The following is a 13803-nucleotide window of genomic DNA, read 5'->3' as shown; positions in this document are numbered from 1 at the left end:
TACCAAGGAACTTCTACAACTCATAAACACTTTCAGTAATGTAGCAGAATATAAGATTAACTAAAAAAATCAGCAGCCCTCTTGTACACAGATGATAAATGGGCTGAGAAAGAAATCAAAGAAACGTCACCCTTGACAACAGCCACAAATATCATCAAATGACTTCAAGTAACTATAATAGAACAAGTGTAAGACTTGTATGACAAGAACTTTAAATCTTTGAAGAAAGAAATTGAAGAAGACACCAGAAAGTGGAAAGATCTCCTATGCTCTTGGGTATGTAGAATTAGCATAGTAAAAATGGCACTCTTACCAAAAGCAATCTACAGATTCAATGCAATGCCCATTAAAATCCCAGAAAAATTTTTCACAGATCTCAAAATAACAAAACTCATCTGTATATGAACTTAAAACAAATAACCTCAGGGTTTCTGAAACAATCCCGTACAATAAAACAACTTCTGGAGGCATCACAATTCCTGACTTCAAACTCTACTACAGAGCTACAGTACTGAAAACAGCCTCGTATTGGCATAATAAAAGAGAGAGGAGGACCAATAGAATCAAATAGAAGAGCTGGATATTAATCCACACACCTTTGAATACCTGATTTTTTGACAAAGAAGCAAAAAAATTATCAAATGGAAAAGAGAAAGCATATTTAACAAATGGTGCTGGCATAATCTGACATCACCATGTAGAAGAATGAAAATAGATCCATAGCTATCATCATGCTCAAAACTCAAATCCAAATGGATCAAAGACTTCAACATAAAGCCAGCCACACTGAACCTCAGAAGAGAAAGTGGGAACTACCCTTGAACACATTGGCACAGGAGACCACTTCCTAAATACAACCCCAGTAGCAGAGACACTGAAAGAAACAACTAATAAATGGGACTTCCTGAAATTGACAAGTCTCTGTAAAGCAAAGGATATGGTCAACAAGACAAACTGTCAGCCTACAGAATGGGAAAAGATCTTCACCAACCCCACATCAGACAGAGGACTGATCTCCAAAATATACAAAGAACTCAAGAAATTAGTCATCAATAGAAGAACTAATCCAATAATAATGGAATACAGACTGAAACAGAGAACTCTCAGCAGAGGGATGTAAAATAGCTGAAAGACACTTAAGGAAATGTTCAACAACCTTAGTCATCAAAGAAATGTAAATCAAAACAACTCCGAGATTCCATCTTATACCTGTAAGAATGGCCAAGATCAAAAACACTGATGACAACTTATGCTGGAGAGGTTGTGGGGTAAAGGGAACACTTCTGCATTGCTGATGGGAACTGCTCCTTTGGATGTCACTGTGGCGATCTCTCTGAAAATTAGGAAACAACCTTCCTCAAGACCCAGAAATACCTCTTTTGGGTATTTATCAAAAGGATGCTCAATCGTGCCACAAGGACATGGGCTCAACTGTGTTCATAGCAGCATTGTTTGTCATAGCCAGAAACTGGAAGCAACCAACAACAACTCCTCGACCAAAGAATGGATAAGGAAAATGTGGTACATTTACACAATGGAGAACTACACGGCAGAAAAATAATGACATCTTGAATTTTGCAGGAAAATGGATGGAGTTAGAAAACATCACTTTGAGTGAGGTAACCCAGACCCAGAAAGACAATTATCACATGTACTCACTCATGAGTGGTTTTTAAACATAAAACAACAACAACAACAACAACAACAAAACAGCCTACAAATCACAATCCCAGAGAATCTAGACAACAATGAGGACCCTAAGAGAGACATACATAGATCTAATCTACGTGGGAAGTAAATAAAGACAAGAACTCCTGAGTAAATTAGGAGCATAGGGACCTTGAGAGATGGCTGAAGTGGAGTGAAGAGGCAAGGAGGGGAGCAGAAAAAAAAATGTGGAGCTCAATAAAAATTAATAAACTTTTAAAAAAAGAATGCATTTATAAGCAGATGCTGATGTCTCTTTCCTTTAAGCCCACAACTCAAGAGGCTGAAGCAGAGCATTGTGAGTTCAAAGGCAACCTTAGTTAAGCTGTGGCACCGTAACACCAAAGAACAATTAAATAAATAAATAAAAAATAAAAAATAAAAATTCCAGACCTTAACAGACCAGTCAAGACTTCTTGGAAAGAATACACGGGAGGACTTTCTTAGTAATTTAGGACAGCAAAACCCTCTGTCAGAGCTACATCCCAGAGATCCTGGCAGGCAATGGTAATGCAGGTGACATCCTAGGTAAAGTGACATCAACTCCCTGCTGGATGCTGCAGGTCCCCTGGGACAGTTTGGGCGTGGCTTTCAGAGAGGAGCTTAGCCAGGGTTGGGAGGAGGAGTCTGGGCTGACGCCAGGGTCCAGAAGTATCACATAGGACTGGCTCATTGCAGACAGAGGTCTTGCAGCTCCGCTGAAGGTTGAGCGGAAACAGACCTTGAGACAGTTCAGGGAGTGGAGGGCTGAGGCCAGGTTCTCCCCATCTGTGAGACGCGCTGGGACGCACGTGATGCCGGGCGGAGCATGGGCATGTCTGGTGACCGCGCTGATGCTCCTGGTCCTGGGGGAAGACCAGCAAGGTAGGTGACTGGAGAGGGTAGCACAGAGGCCGCCTGTAGCTGTGCATGAGAACGGACTTTTGTGCTGACTCAACGGTGTGCTCCTGACTTGGCACCATCTGGGCGCCTTTCACAGCCAACTTCTCCCTGCATTTACTTTTACTCTCAGCAGCCGGGAGCCTCCTCTTCCTGAAACGGCCTGGTCATTTATTGTTGTGGCTTTCGTTATTTTGTTTTTATTTTTCTTAATTCCCTGCTGATCTCTTGGTATTTAAATTCCGTTTAATTTGCTGCAAGAAACTTTGCCGAATCTGCCGGGTACTATACAGGAAAGAGGGTAAGAATTAGTTAAAAACTAATGAGCTCCACTCCCAGGCCACCTCTGGAAACAATTGGAGAAAGCTGCATCTTCACGTAGTCCACTGGGCTAGTTTTGTGTATGCTAGCTTTCGCATCGGCTGGTACAGTCAGTTTGCTGCCGCGAAAGCGAACTGGATGGATAGAATACACTCTCCCCCTTCGTCAAACCATGACAGAAAGTTGTACAGTAGTGACCAAAACAGAGCCACGTTCCTCAGCCTGTTTGAGCTTCTTTGTGCTCCTACCTATAAGAATGTTTTACACAAAACGTCACTTGGTCTTGTAAGTTGCTTATTCTTTTTAAGAAGTAAATGACACACACAACTACCTGCAACTTGAAGAAAAGCCACGTGCACAACTCTAAAGGTTGAAGATAAAATTGTCTTTGCGTCATCGTGTTCATCTTGAGCACTTTTATTAATGCAAATGTGGTTTGAAAGAGCAGGACTGAGGGAAAAGCAGGCACTTCCCCCACGTGGATTTCTTTCTAAAAATACCATCAACACTTAATTTATTTCTAGAAGTGCATTTCCTTAACCAGGTGTCATTCATCTGTGACTTCTTAGGTTTGCCTGGATTTGGCAGGTGTTAAGAAAAGGCTTTTCTTAAATTAGCATGATATTTGTACATATTCATAGGCACAGAACAGTGTGATTGCATCCAGGTACGCAGTGGGTAAAGGGCAAGTCAGTCAATACCATTTCAGTCTTATTAAAGCTGTTTTTATCATTGTTGCTAGGGACCTTTGAATTCTTCTCTTTCTAGTTCTTTATAAAGTGTATGACACATTTGTGTCAACTGTAGTCATCTTACTGTGCTGCAGAACATCATAACCTATTCCTTGTCGATATTTACAAGCCAATTATTTAATCAACTTTTCCTTCCCCCCTCACCCTTTCTAGCCCATAGAAGAAGTGCTACAAATAACTTTTAAAACTCATGAATAAGTACTAAATATGCAGCCATTATATCTCTAGAAAAGGTCTGTAAACATATTTAGTAATACATTCAAATATTTAGAAAGATGCTTCTAAGTTTACTGTAAATCACATTAACAGCTCTATTGGGGCGTGTCATAGACCAAGACATACCACTCACCTAAAGTGCACTTGGGCATGACATCCACATAACTAAAGATACGTACAGGATTAGAGTCAAAATGGAAAACCGTGCCTTTGGATATGAAAACTAATATCCCCATATACCTTTCTGTCTCCCCCATCATAGGCCATCACGATTCTGTGTAAGTGTTTGTCGAATCTGTATATTTTACATAAATAGGATCATATTAAAGGTATCATTTTTCATATAATACATTATTTTACAGCTCTAGCTTGATACACTAAGGGTCAGAACTTTATTTGTCTTTGAGTTTGAAAAACATTCCACTGCTAGGAGAAAGTACATTGTGTGTGTGTATTTTTCTATTGATGTATTTGTGTTTCTTCTGTTTTTCTGCTCTTATAGATAATGATGCTATGAACATCCTTGTACAAGTGTTTATATGTACATATGCTTTTATATTTTCCTAGAAGGAGATTTACTGAGTCATACTTAGCTATGATTGACCATTTTTAGAATAGTTAATCCTCTCCAAAGTGGCTGCAGTTTCATACTCCTATAGCATATGAAGGTTTCAATTTGTTCACATACCTGCTAACACTTAACATTACCTGACATTTTGATTTTAGCTAACCTAGTGGATGTTAGCTGGTATATCTTATTGTGGCTTCATTTGGATTTCCCTGATTAATGATTTCAAGCATGTCTTATTTATATTTATATTGACATTTCATATGTTCTTTGAGAAGAACCCTACTTAGATCTTTTCCCTAAAAATAAATAAATAAATAAACAAACAATGAGGTCTTGACCTTTTTGTTGACTTATATGAGTTGTTGACATATTTTACACTCTTACTACCTATATAATATGCAATTATTTGGCCCATTATGTCTAGTGGATAATCTTTTTGTTTGCTTTGGAGTACACAAGCAATTGTGTGTGTGTGCGTGGGGTGTGTGTGTGTGTGTGTGTGTGTGTGTGTGTGTGTGTATGTGTGTGTGTTTGCTAGCCCATGCTTGCTTAAAACTCTGACTCTTTTCCTCCTCATCTTTAGCAAGTTGGTGTTAGAAGTATGCACCACCATATGACATATACCACTCTATGGCGTTTACATTTTTTTTTAAGATTTATTTATTTATTATGTATACAGTATTCTCAGTACTCTGTCTGCAGGCCAGAAGAGGGCACCAGATCTCATTACAGATGGCTGTGAGCCACCATGTGGTTGCTGGGAATTGAACTCAGGATCTTTGGAAGAGCAGGTGGCGCTCTTAACCACTGAGCCATCCATCTCTCCAGCCCTGGAGTTTAAATTTTTAATGAATTTTTATTTCCATTTATTGACATATTTCTTTCTTAAAAATATTTATTTAGTTATTTATTTTGTATACAACATTCTGTCTGTGTGTATGCCTGAAGGCCAGAAGAGAGCACCAGACCTCATTACAGAGGGTTGTAAGCCACCATGTGGTTGCTGGGAATTGAACTCAGGACCTTTGGAAAAGCAGGCAGTGCTCTTAACCACTGAGCCATCTCTCCAGCCCTTTTTGATATATTTCTGAAATAACTCTCAGTTTTCGATAATCATCATCTTGGCTTTTATAGTAAGCCAGAATACAATCTATGATAAGTACCAAATATATCAAAAGTCCATTTGCATATTCTCCCATTGGGTACCTACCATTTATAATCTGACGCATTCTCTTAAAGTATTTGAAAACTAAGTATTGAAGATCTCATTATAAAATTGTTTAACTGACCTAAATAACATCAGAAAGTAGAGGAACTTTACAGGACTGTAAACTTATACGAACTTCTGTTTCCAGCAAAATTCACTGAGGATCTTCTGGAGAGTGTGTCAGTCAAGTCAGGCCACTGAGGACTATGAAAGATTTGCAGAGCTATTCATTCAGTACTTGACCAGGATCAGCTTGCCCTTACACAAGAGTCTAGACACCATCACGATGCTTGGTTGATAGATGCTGTGGATAGATTCTAGAGCCAAGGCTGTACTAAGGCTTTTGCAGGGTGGCTTTTTCATTATGAGTATTTTTTTTTTTAAATTTCTACTCCACATTCTGTAAGAGACAAGTACATTTTAATAAATAAATTATAAAATCATCTAAAAATAGGAACTACTGTTAATTCTATTTGCTAAGATTTTTTTCAATAAAATAAAGTGAAATAAAATTCTCATTTAAATAGTATACACTTCTCCAACATTGATAACGTTACATAGTGATGTCCCCTGCAATTATCCCTTCTGCTGCTTTGGAATAGGGAATATTATTCAAACCAGCATGAAAAGAAATGTGAGGGGTATAAAAAAACTGAAGGAGAAATAACACACAGAATTAAAATAGACTTATGTGTTGGGAAAATTGCTAAGTGGTTAGACCACTTGCTATGCAAGAGTAAAGACCTGAGTTTAGATGTCCAAGGCCCATGTAAATACCCTACAAGCAGCCTGCACACACTTGCAAACATGAGTACGCGCATCACATTTCCATGTACATGAGAAAGAAAATAAACTTACTGACTTTTTCCTAAAGAAAATCATATTTAAGGTAATAGATCAGTAAACATATTCCTGTATTTCATGAAAATCCCATTACTATTGCCCTTTAGAACAAGGTCTTTAATTTTTAATCATGTGCATGTTCTTCATTGAAAGGTATTAGAATTTTTAAAAGAGTAAATGAAATTACGGTGCATATGCTTATTAAAATATTTATCATTAATATTTATGATAATTATCAAAGTTATTGGAGTTATGGAGGTGAAATTCTTCCTAAAAATATGCATCTATGGAGGAGCAAGACCCTTGCGGTGATTTTAAAATCTCGTAGTAAATACAGGAAACTTAGGTAGCAGGCATTTCACAGTTGCAAAATAAGAATGCCATTAAAAGATTAGTTGAGCATATTGCATTCTGCTGTCCAACAGAGGTAGGATTTTAGTGCTTGCTTTAGAGAAAATTTGTTCAAGGAAGGCCAGTAATGACATTGACATCTAGAGCGCTTGACCCAAGAGGAATCCTTTCAGCACTGGTGACTTGTGGTCACAATGAACACATTTTAATTCAAGAGCACACAGCTCTGTTATTCTCTCTGCTCAAGTCGAATGAAAATAAAGACCTCAGTGCTTAAGTGTCTCAAACATACACTGTGACGGGCCTTGAGTTGCTTGTTATAGCTACAGAGAGTGCAAGCTAAGTCATCTTTGACTTGCCAGACATCCCTCATACTTTGATGGTCTTTTTTTGGTGTGTGCAATAGTGAGTTTATTTTCTTTCTTTGGGAAAGAGTATCAATTTTTATTTGAAAACTTACTATGCTGGTAAATGCATGGCATGGAAATTTTCTGTCTAGCTCCAGAATGCTCTCCTGGGGGCCACCAGTTCCTTCGGAGTCCTTACAGAAGTGTCCACTTTGACTCGGTGTACCTCCAGCATTCCGCTGCTCAAAACCTGATCTGTGACCATTCTCTCATCCCTGGATGGTACCGATTTCTCATCTTTGACAGACCCGCTGAGATGCCAACCAAATGTGTTGAGGTAGGTTTTTCCCTGACTGAAGTGTTACCTTCATTCTTGGTAGATTGATTTGATTTGAAATATTCCTGTAATACCTAGTTCAATGGTAATGGCTATAATAGAAATGTTATGCTTCATTTAGTCCACAAGTGTTTTGAAACATAATATCTTAGATAATTTCCACATCTGTGGAACACAATGTAATAGAAATCATTCTCCACCAAATTATGTTTAACAGATATATTCCTGGTTACCTATTAGAAGGCCAAAGAGAAATTTGAACATAGACCCAGGTATATAATTGCAGGAAAATGCCATTAAGGAATACTGTTGAATTTTTGCTTCAGTGCTTCTTAGTTGCCACCTGGCAATTCCTTTCTTAACTATGGACTCTTATGTATGTCAAAACCTACAAGCCCATCACCTTCTATTCCATAACTAAGGAAAACAGATTGTCAGTGAAGTTTCAGTGTCTTTCAATGCAGCATATATGATTTGCATGGTATGTGTGTGTGTGAAGAAGCCAGTTGATATTATGATATTAGATGCCTTCTTCAGTTGTTTTCCACTTAGGTTTTGAAGTCGGATCTCTTACTGAATCAGGACCTCAAGTAAAGCTTGACTGATGAGTCAGAAATCCCCAGAGATCATTCTGTCTCTAAATACTCAGTGCTGCCATTTATAGGCAGGTTACTTGTGACCAGTTAGGGTTTCATTCACCCCTGTTATTGCTATTATAATCCTATCCACATAATCTACAGAACATGACTTAACTCTAAATATCGTAAAAACCTATTTCTTCAGAACCTTTGTTTGTGCTATGAAAATGGTGAGAAAATATTCGGACATGACATTTATTTGGCAACTAACATGTTCCTTCACTGTGAATATTATAGGTAGATAGCCTTACTTGATTTCACAGTGAGAGTTTGAGGTAGCTAATGCACCTCATTATAAAAATGTGAATGTAAAATTTGAGTCATGTAACCAAAGTCATTATAAATAGGAACAGAACAACATGCAATATTGCCCGAGATGAGTTCTTTGACTTATCACAAACCTCCACTAGCTCCACGGAAAGTTGCGAGTACTGTCCAGGCACAAGCAACTTTTGGGTGAAATATGTATCTTTAAACTAGTATTATAACCTTGAATAAATATGCTCACGTTGACAATCATCACTAATGACTGTGCTCTGTATCGCTCTGTATTGTACTACTCTTAATTTTTAACCTAGAAGACACAGCTATATATAAGACCTGCAGTGGGAATACATTACACAAAAAGACATCTTAGCAGAATATTGTTTATCTTATTGTCATATATATTTCAAAGGCTATTTAGATATTTTTCTTTCTCAACACTAATGAAAAAAAAACCCTCAAAAAAAGCATTCACTTTTTTAAAACAATTTTTAATGTAAATTTACATCAGGGCTATCTTATTTTTCCTTTTTTTCTTTATTTACCTTTTTAAAAAAAATCACTTTTGTGACATTTTATTGGAAAGAAACCAAAAGTCATTAGAATTTGAAAGTAAAGTTTGAGGAAAAATTTGGGAGTAATCACAACATTATTAAGTATTTATGCTCTCTTTCTTTAGCTCATTTAGTTGATTCTAGAACCTTACAGACATGTGAAGATGAAGCTGGTTCTGCTTGGGTTTCCTGAAGTTCAGCACATGAGTACATATCATCCTGCTGTCTGTGGGGAAGAAGTGTCCACTGCCTACATGGTCTCAACAGTCAAGTGGTCCCCACCCCACCCCACAGGATGATACAAGCCTGTTGAAATACATTTCTGTTCATTTGGTGTAAAGTAATACACACGAATCCTAGGAAACAGAGCAAAGAAAGGATAGGCATTATAGCAGTGTTTTTCATCATTAACATCTTCCTACTCTTTCCTCTTATTTATTTTGTTTGCAACATACTTTTGTAGATAAATGCACTATTAACATGTTCCTATATTGTAAATTATTTCATGTTATTCTAGGAACAACACATAATCATAGTAACTTCAGAATGTTTAATAAATTTTTTATAAGTAAAGTTAATGAAGACATCTTTTAAGACTTTGAAACCTATGTTTAATCTATGAGAAATGATGATAATATTTGTTATTCTAGCAATAGATAAAAATACATCTCTTGATATTGCATAATCTCATACATCTATTAAACATTTGTATTTCTTCTGAGAATTATGAATTTGTGGTATTAGAATTTGTAAATGAATAAAATTACATGAATAAAATAAATATAATAGTATAAAAATGAATCACAGCATAGTAAAACTACTATTTAAAAAACGTTTTTCTTATTTAATTTTTATTTAGTTTATATTTTGGCATTATTATTTAATTCTATCAACCCTTACTTTAAAATTTTCCTTTGCTTTTAGTCATTGGGATAACATGATTAACAACCATACCCTAGATAGTGATTCTTGCTTATTTCTACCTAGATGTTACATTTTCATTTACATTTTATCTGAGCTTTTTAAGACCTCTATTCTTACCAGAGAAGGATTCTAGGAACCTTGCCCGAAGTCATGTACCTTTTGGCTCTTTTCAAAATTGAGTTTATTGCCCAGCTTAATTTGATATTGAATTGCATTTTTCTACCTGGAAATAATGTTGATAGTAGGCCTCAAACAATGCTTTAATTCCATTTTCCAAGTTGCTAAATAATTTTTTCTATAATGGATTATAAATAATACCTTTTTTCTCCACTGTTGTTTGTTGCATCTTCACTCTGAATGAATATCAAATATACATTATCTCTGGCAATTGGGCAAAAATCTCTAAGATCAGCTCGTATAGTGCCATATATTAATACACTTTCAGTTTAACTTGCCTTGTTTTATGATGCTCTCATAATAATTATTTGAATAAAATATTTTGAAGTTGAATTTCTCATTTATAAAACAAATGTAAAATAAAAGTATATACATTGAATATGTCATATAAGTATTAATTAATATTATTTTTTCTAATGTTCTCTAAATTTACTTTCTCATGCAGTAGATATATAAGCGGTTTGGTTTTCTTAAAAGATTTATTTACGAGTATAAGTGTTTTGCTTGTTATATATTTATTTATACAACATCCATTCTGGGTTCATCTATATGTATGTACTTATACAACATACATGCCTGGCTCCCAGAGAAGTTAAAAAAAGGTTCTGGGTCCCCTGGATTTGTAGTTAATGGTTATGAGTCACAATTTGAATGCTAGGCTCCAAATCTATGTCTTCTGTGAGAACAGCAAGTGTTCTTAACTGCAAAGCCACATCTCCAGACTAATTGATAATTTATTACTTTGAAGATTATATTAGATTTGAATATTATTAAAAATGTACAGATTTTTATTTGTATGAAATTAATTGGATTTTCAACTTCTATTTTCCTTTGATATAAAAGATGAACCACTGTGGAACTCAGGCCCCCATCTGGCTATCTCTGAGTGGTTCAGAAAAACTGCCTCTTCCTGGAGAGATCAAGCAACTGAGAGCTTGTGCCACTTGGCAGTTTCTGTTTAGCACTGAAAAAGACTGCTGCCTCTTTCAAATCCCTGTGTCTGTTAGAAACTGTGGAGATTTTTTTGTGTACTTCCTGCAACCCACTCAGGGATGCATGGCTTACTGTGCTGAAGGTAAGGAAACATCAGCAATCCTTTCAATTGTTAATCGTGGAATGTGAGTGCATTTGTATTCTGGACAGGTTGTACTGAGATAATGTTAGCAGGAAACTTGGTCTATCATTATTGCTAAAATGAAGCTAACATTCTAACTTCAGTTGTACAGGTTTGTTTTCAGATATTTATTGGTCTCTTAATAGGATCTAAAGTTTATGTTGATGTGACCGCATTAAAGCAGACTTACTGTGCATAATGTCTGAAGGTCTTAAGAAACGTGATTTCTTCTTGTCCTTTTCCTCTCCAGTTAAAACACGACAGATAGTAAGAAAAGGTGTGAAAATTTGGACTTCAGTAGTATTTTACTTTTAATTAGAAAAACTTAATGAGTCTTTATACAGATCCAGGAATTACTTTAATCCCTGGTGTTGGTTACTGTACAGATCAAGATATGTATAGTTTCTTCTGTAGTGGAAAACCTCAAACAAGTCATAAAAAAGAAGCTTGCTGTAACTCTCAAAGAAGAGAATAAATAGCTATGTATTCCACATGCAAATTTCCCCTAAAGTATCGGGAAGAAATTCCAGTGAGTGCTGGAATTCACCCTTCCAATTACTTTAAATACCCCTGACCTTCCAAAATAGGAGTAAGACAAAAAAACTGCATTAGCATGATACAGGAAGTGAACACACCAATTGAAGGTCACAGGTTATTATAACACACACCCTTAATCCCAGTAGCCACTCTATTTGCCATAACAACCAGGCAGTGCATATTTTTTTAATCCCAGTGGTGCACACCTTTGGTCCCAGCCCTAGAGAGGAATATAAAACAAAAATTGGGTAGGGGAGGAGAGAGACAGCTCTCAGATACACTCTCCTGAGATTCCAGGAGGCAGGATCACCATTTAAGACTGAGGTCGAGGTAAGAGCCATAGAGTACCTATAAACTGAACAATCATGACTAAAACTTTTATAAATATATGTGTACATTTTTGTCAAGGAAGTCTCTCTAAAGTCCTTTGGGTAATTATCAGGAAAAGAAGTATCTGCATTATGTTAAGAGTATATTTAGTATCAAATGAAAATGCCAAATTGTCCTACAAAATGAAGTGACTTGTCACTTTGTGTTTCAATAAGAAATAAAGACTCCTGCAGCAAAAGAATTTGAAATTATAAGTGTGCTCTGATATTTAATAATGCAGACCCCAAAGGAGGTGTGAAAGCTACAAGTACTTAATACAATCACTGATCATTGATCATTTCTGTTTGATCTTATCCTTAGACGAGAAAAACCCTTATCAAAAAATCCCAGAGAGAGCAACTAGGAAATCCTATGTCCACGTTAAAACATACTCTCCCAAAGAACTGTTCGTGGATATATGTGCTTTTACACATGTATAGTCATTTAATTAAATATACAAAATTTAACCTTTTGCAGCTATTTCTGATGTGAAGTTACACACATGTGGCCCTGGAGAAATAGAAATTGGAGGTGATTGTATTGGTGTGTATGGCTTTGGTTTGTATGTAATGTGACTTTGTATATAAGACAGTGACTTCTGTGAATTTGTTTGTTCTGTGGCTTTAATTTAATGTTGAATTATGCAAGCACCACCAGCCTGGTAGAAATCACCAATAACAGTAGCTTATTTATTATGTGTGTAGAACACATCCCTGAGGCTGCCAGAAGCACAGAGTTAAAAACAACTGGAAATATTGGCAGATTTATTCACAAGAAAATTTGTCACTTAAACTTATTTTCATAAAAATATAAATGTATACATACCTACCATTTTACTTTTAAAAAATCCACCTTCTAGAACTATTCAAGGACTTGTGAAGCACAATAGTTAAAACAATATTTTTTCTTTTCATTTTTTTTGTACATGTGTGTGGTTTTCATGACAGGCTCTAATTTAATTAAAGCCTTTAATTAAAGCCTGTGTGTAACCCTGGCTGTCCTGAAACTCGCTCTGTAGATCATGCTGAGCTTGAACTCACAGAGGTCTGCTGGCCTCTGCCTTCCAAGGGCTGGAATTAAAGGCCTAACCCACCAACCACTGACTCATATTCCTTTATAATATGGAAAAATACAAAAAAAAAATCCTGTAAAAAAGCCAGCACACTGGTGTGCATCTTCAACCACAGTAGAAGCAGGAGGATTGCTGTAAGTTTCTGTTCAGTTTTGGCTCCATAGAGTAACCCTCCTCAAAACAGACAGACAAAAGTTAGTCATTTCATTGTGTCCACAGACAAATATGATTCCCTAAAATTAGGAGTTTCATCTAGTTACTATAATTAATATCTCTGGGTTGATTCTCTGTTCTCTTCTGGTTGCAGATTGGTTAGCAGACATCTTTCCCAGTAATTCTATCAAACAATCATGCTGTCTCAAAGTCTCTGCCTCATTAGAGGCTGTGATTTAAATGTTTATTATTTCTTTTAGTTTTTAGGTTATAATAGTACAAAAAAGACAGTATCCCTTAATCATTGTAACAATAAGCACATAATATGATTATTGATATATCATGGATATTAGGCATCTCCTAACTAGGTATCAGTATTAAAGAAATAAAACTCTTTTTTTTTTTGAATAAATACATTTCAGCTGGTGCTGGGGGTGTACTGAGTGATACAGAGACTTTCAAGTCCTGGT

At 36.2% G+C, this 13803-nt stretch overlaps 1 protein-coding gene across 1 annotated transcript in view; it reads left to right on the top strand.

Moving 5' to 3' along the window:
- Nucleotides 1–2501: 2501 nt before the first annotated feature.
- Vwde (von Willebrand factor D and EGF domains) overlaps nt 2502–13803 on the top strand; it is a 68196-nt gene continuing 56894 nt past the window's right edge. The window contains exons 1-4 of the mRNA XM_026787515.1: nt 2502–2571; nt 7353–7531; nt 10932–11163; nt 12586–12651. Coding sequence (XP_026643316.1) covers nt 2502–2571; nt 7353–7531; nt 10932–11163; nt 12586–12651 — 547 coding nt within the window. The remainder of the gene's footprint in view (nt 2572–7352; nt 7532–10931; nt 11164–12585; nt 12652–13803) is intronic.

Source organism: Microtus ochrogaster, linkage group LG10 (genome assembly GCF_000317375.1).
Source record: "Microtus ochrogaster isolate Prairie Vole_2 linkage group LG10, MicOch1.0, whole genome shotgun sequence".
In the NCBI taxonomy this organism is placed as follows: domain Eukaryota; kingdom Metazoa; phylum Chordata; class Mammalia; order Rodentia; family Cricetidae; genus Microtus; species Microtus ochrogaster.
Note: the sequence above shows the minus strand (reverse complement) of the source record. Positions and strands in the feature narration are given on the sequence as shown.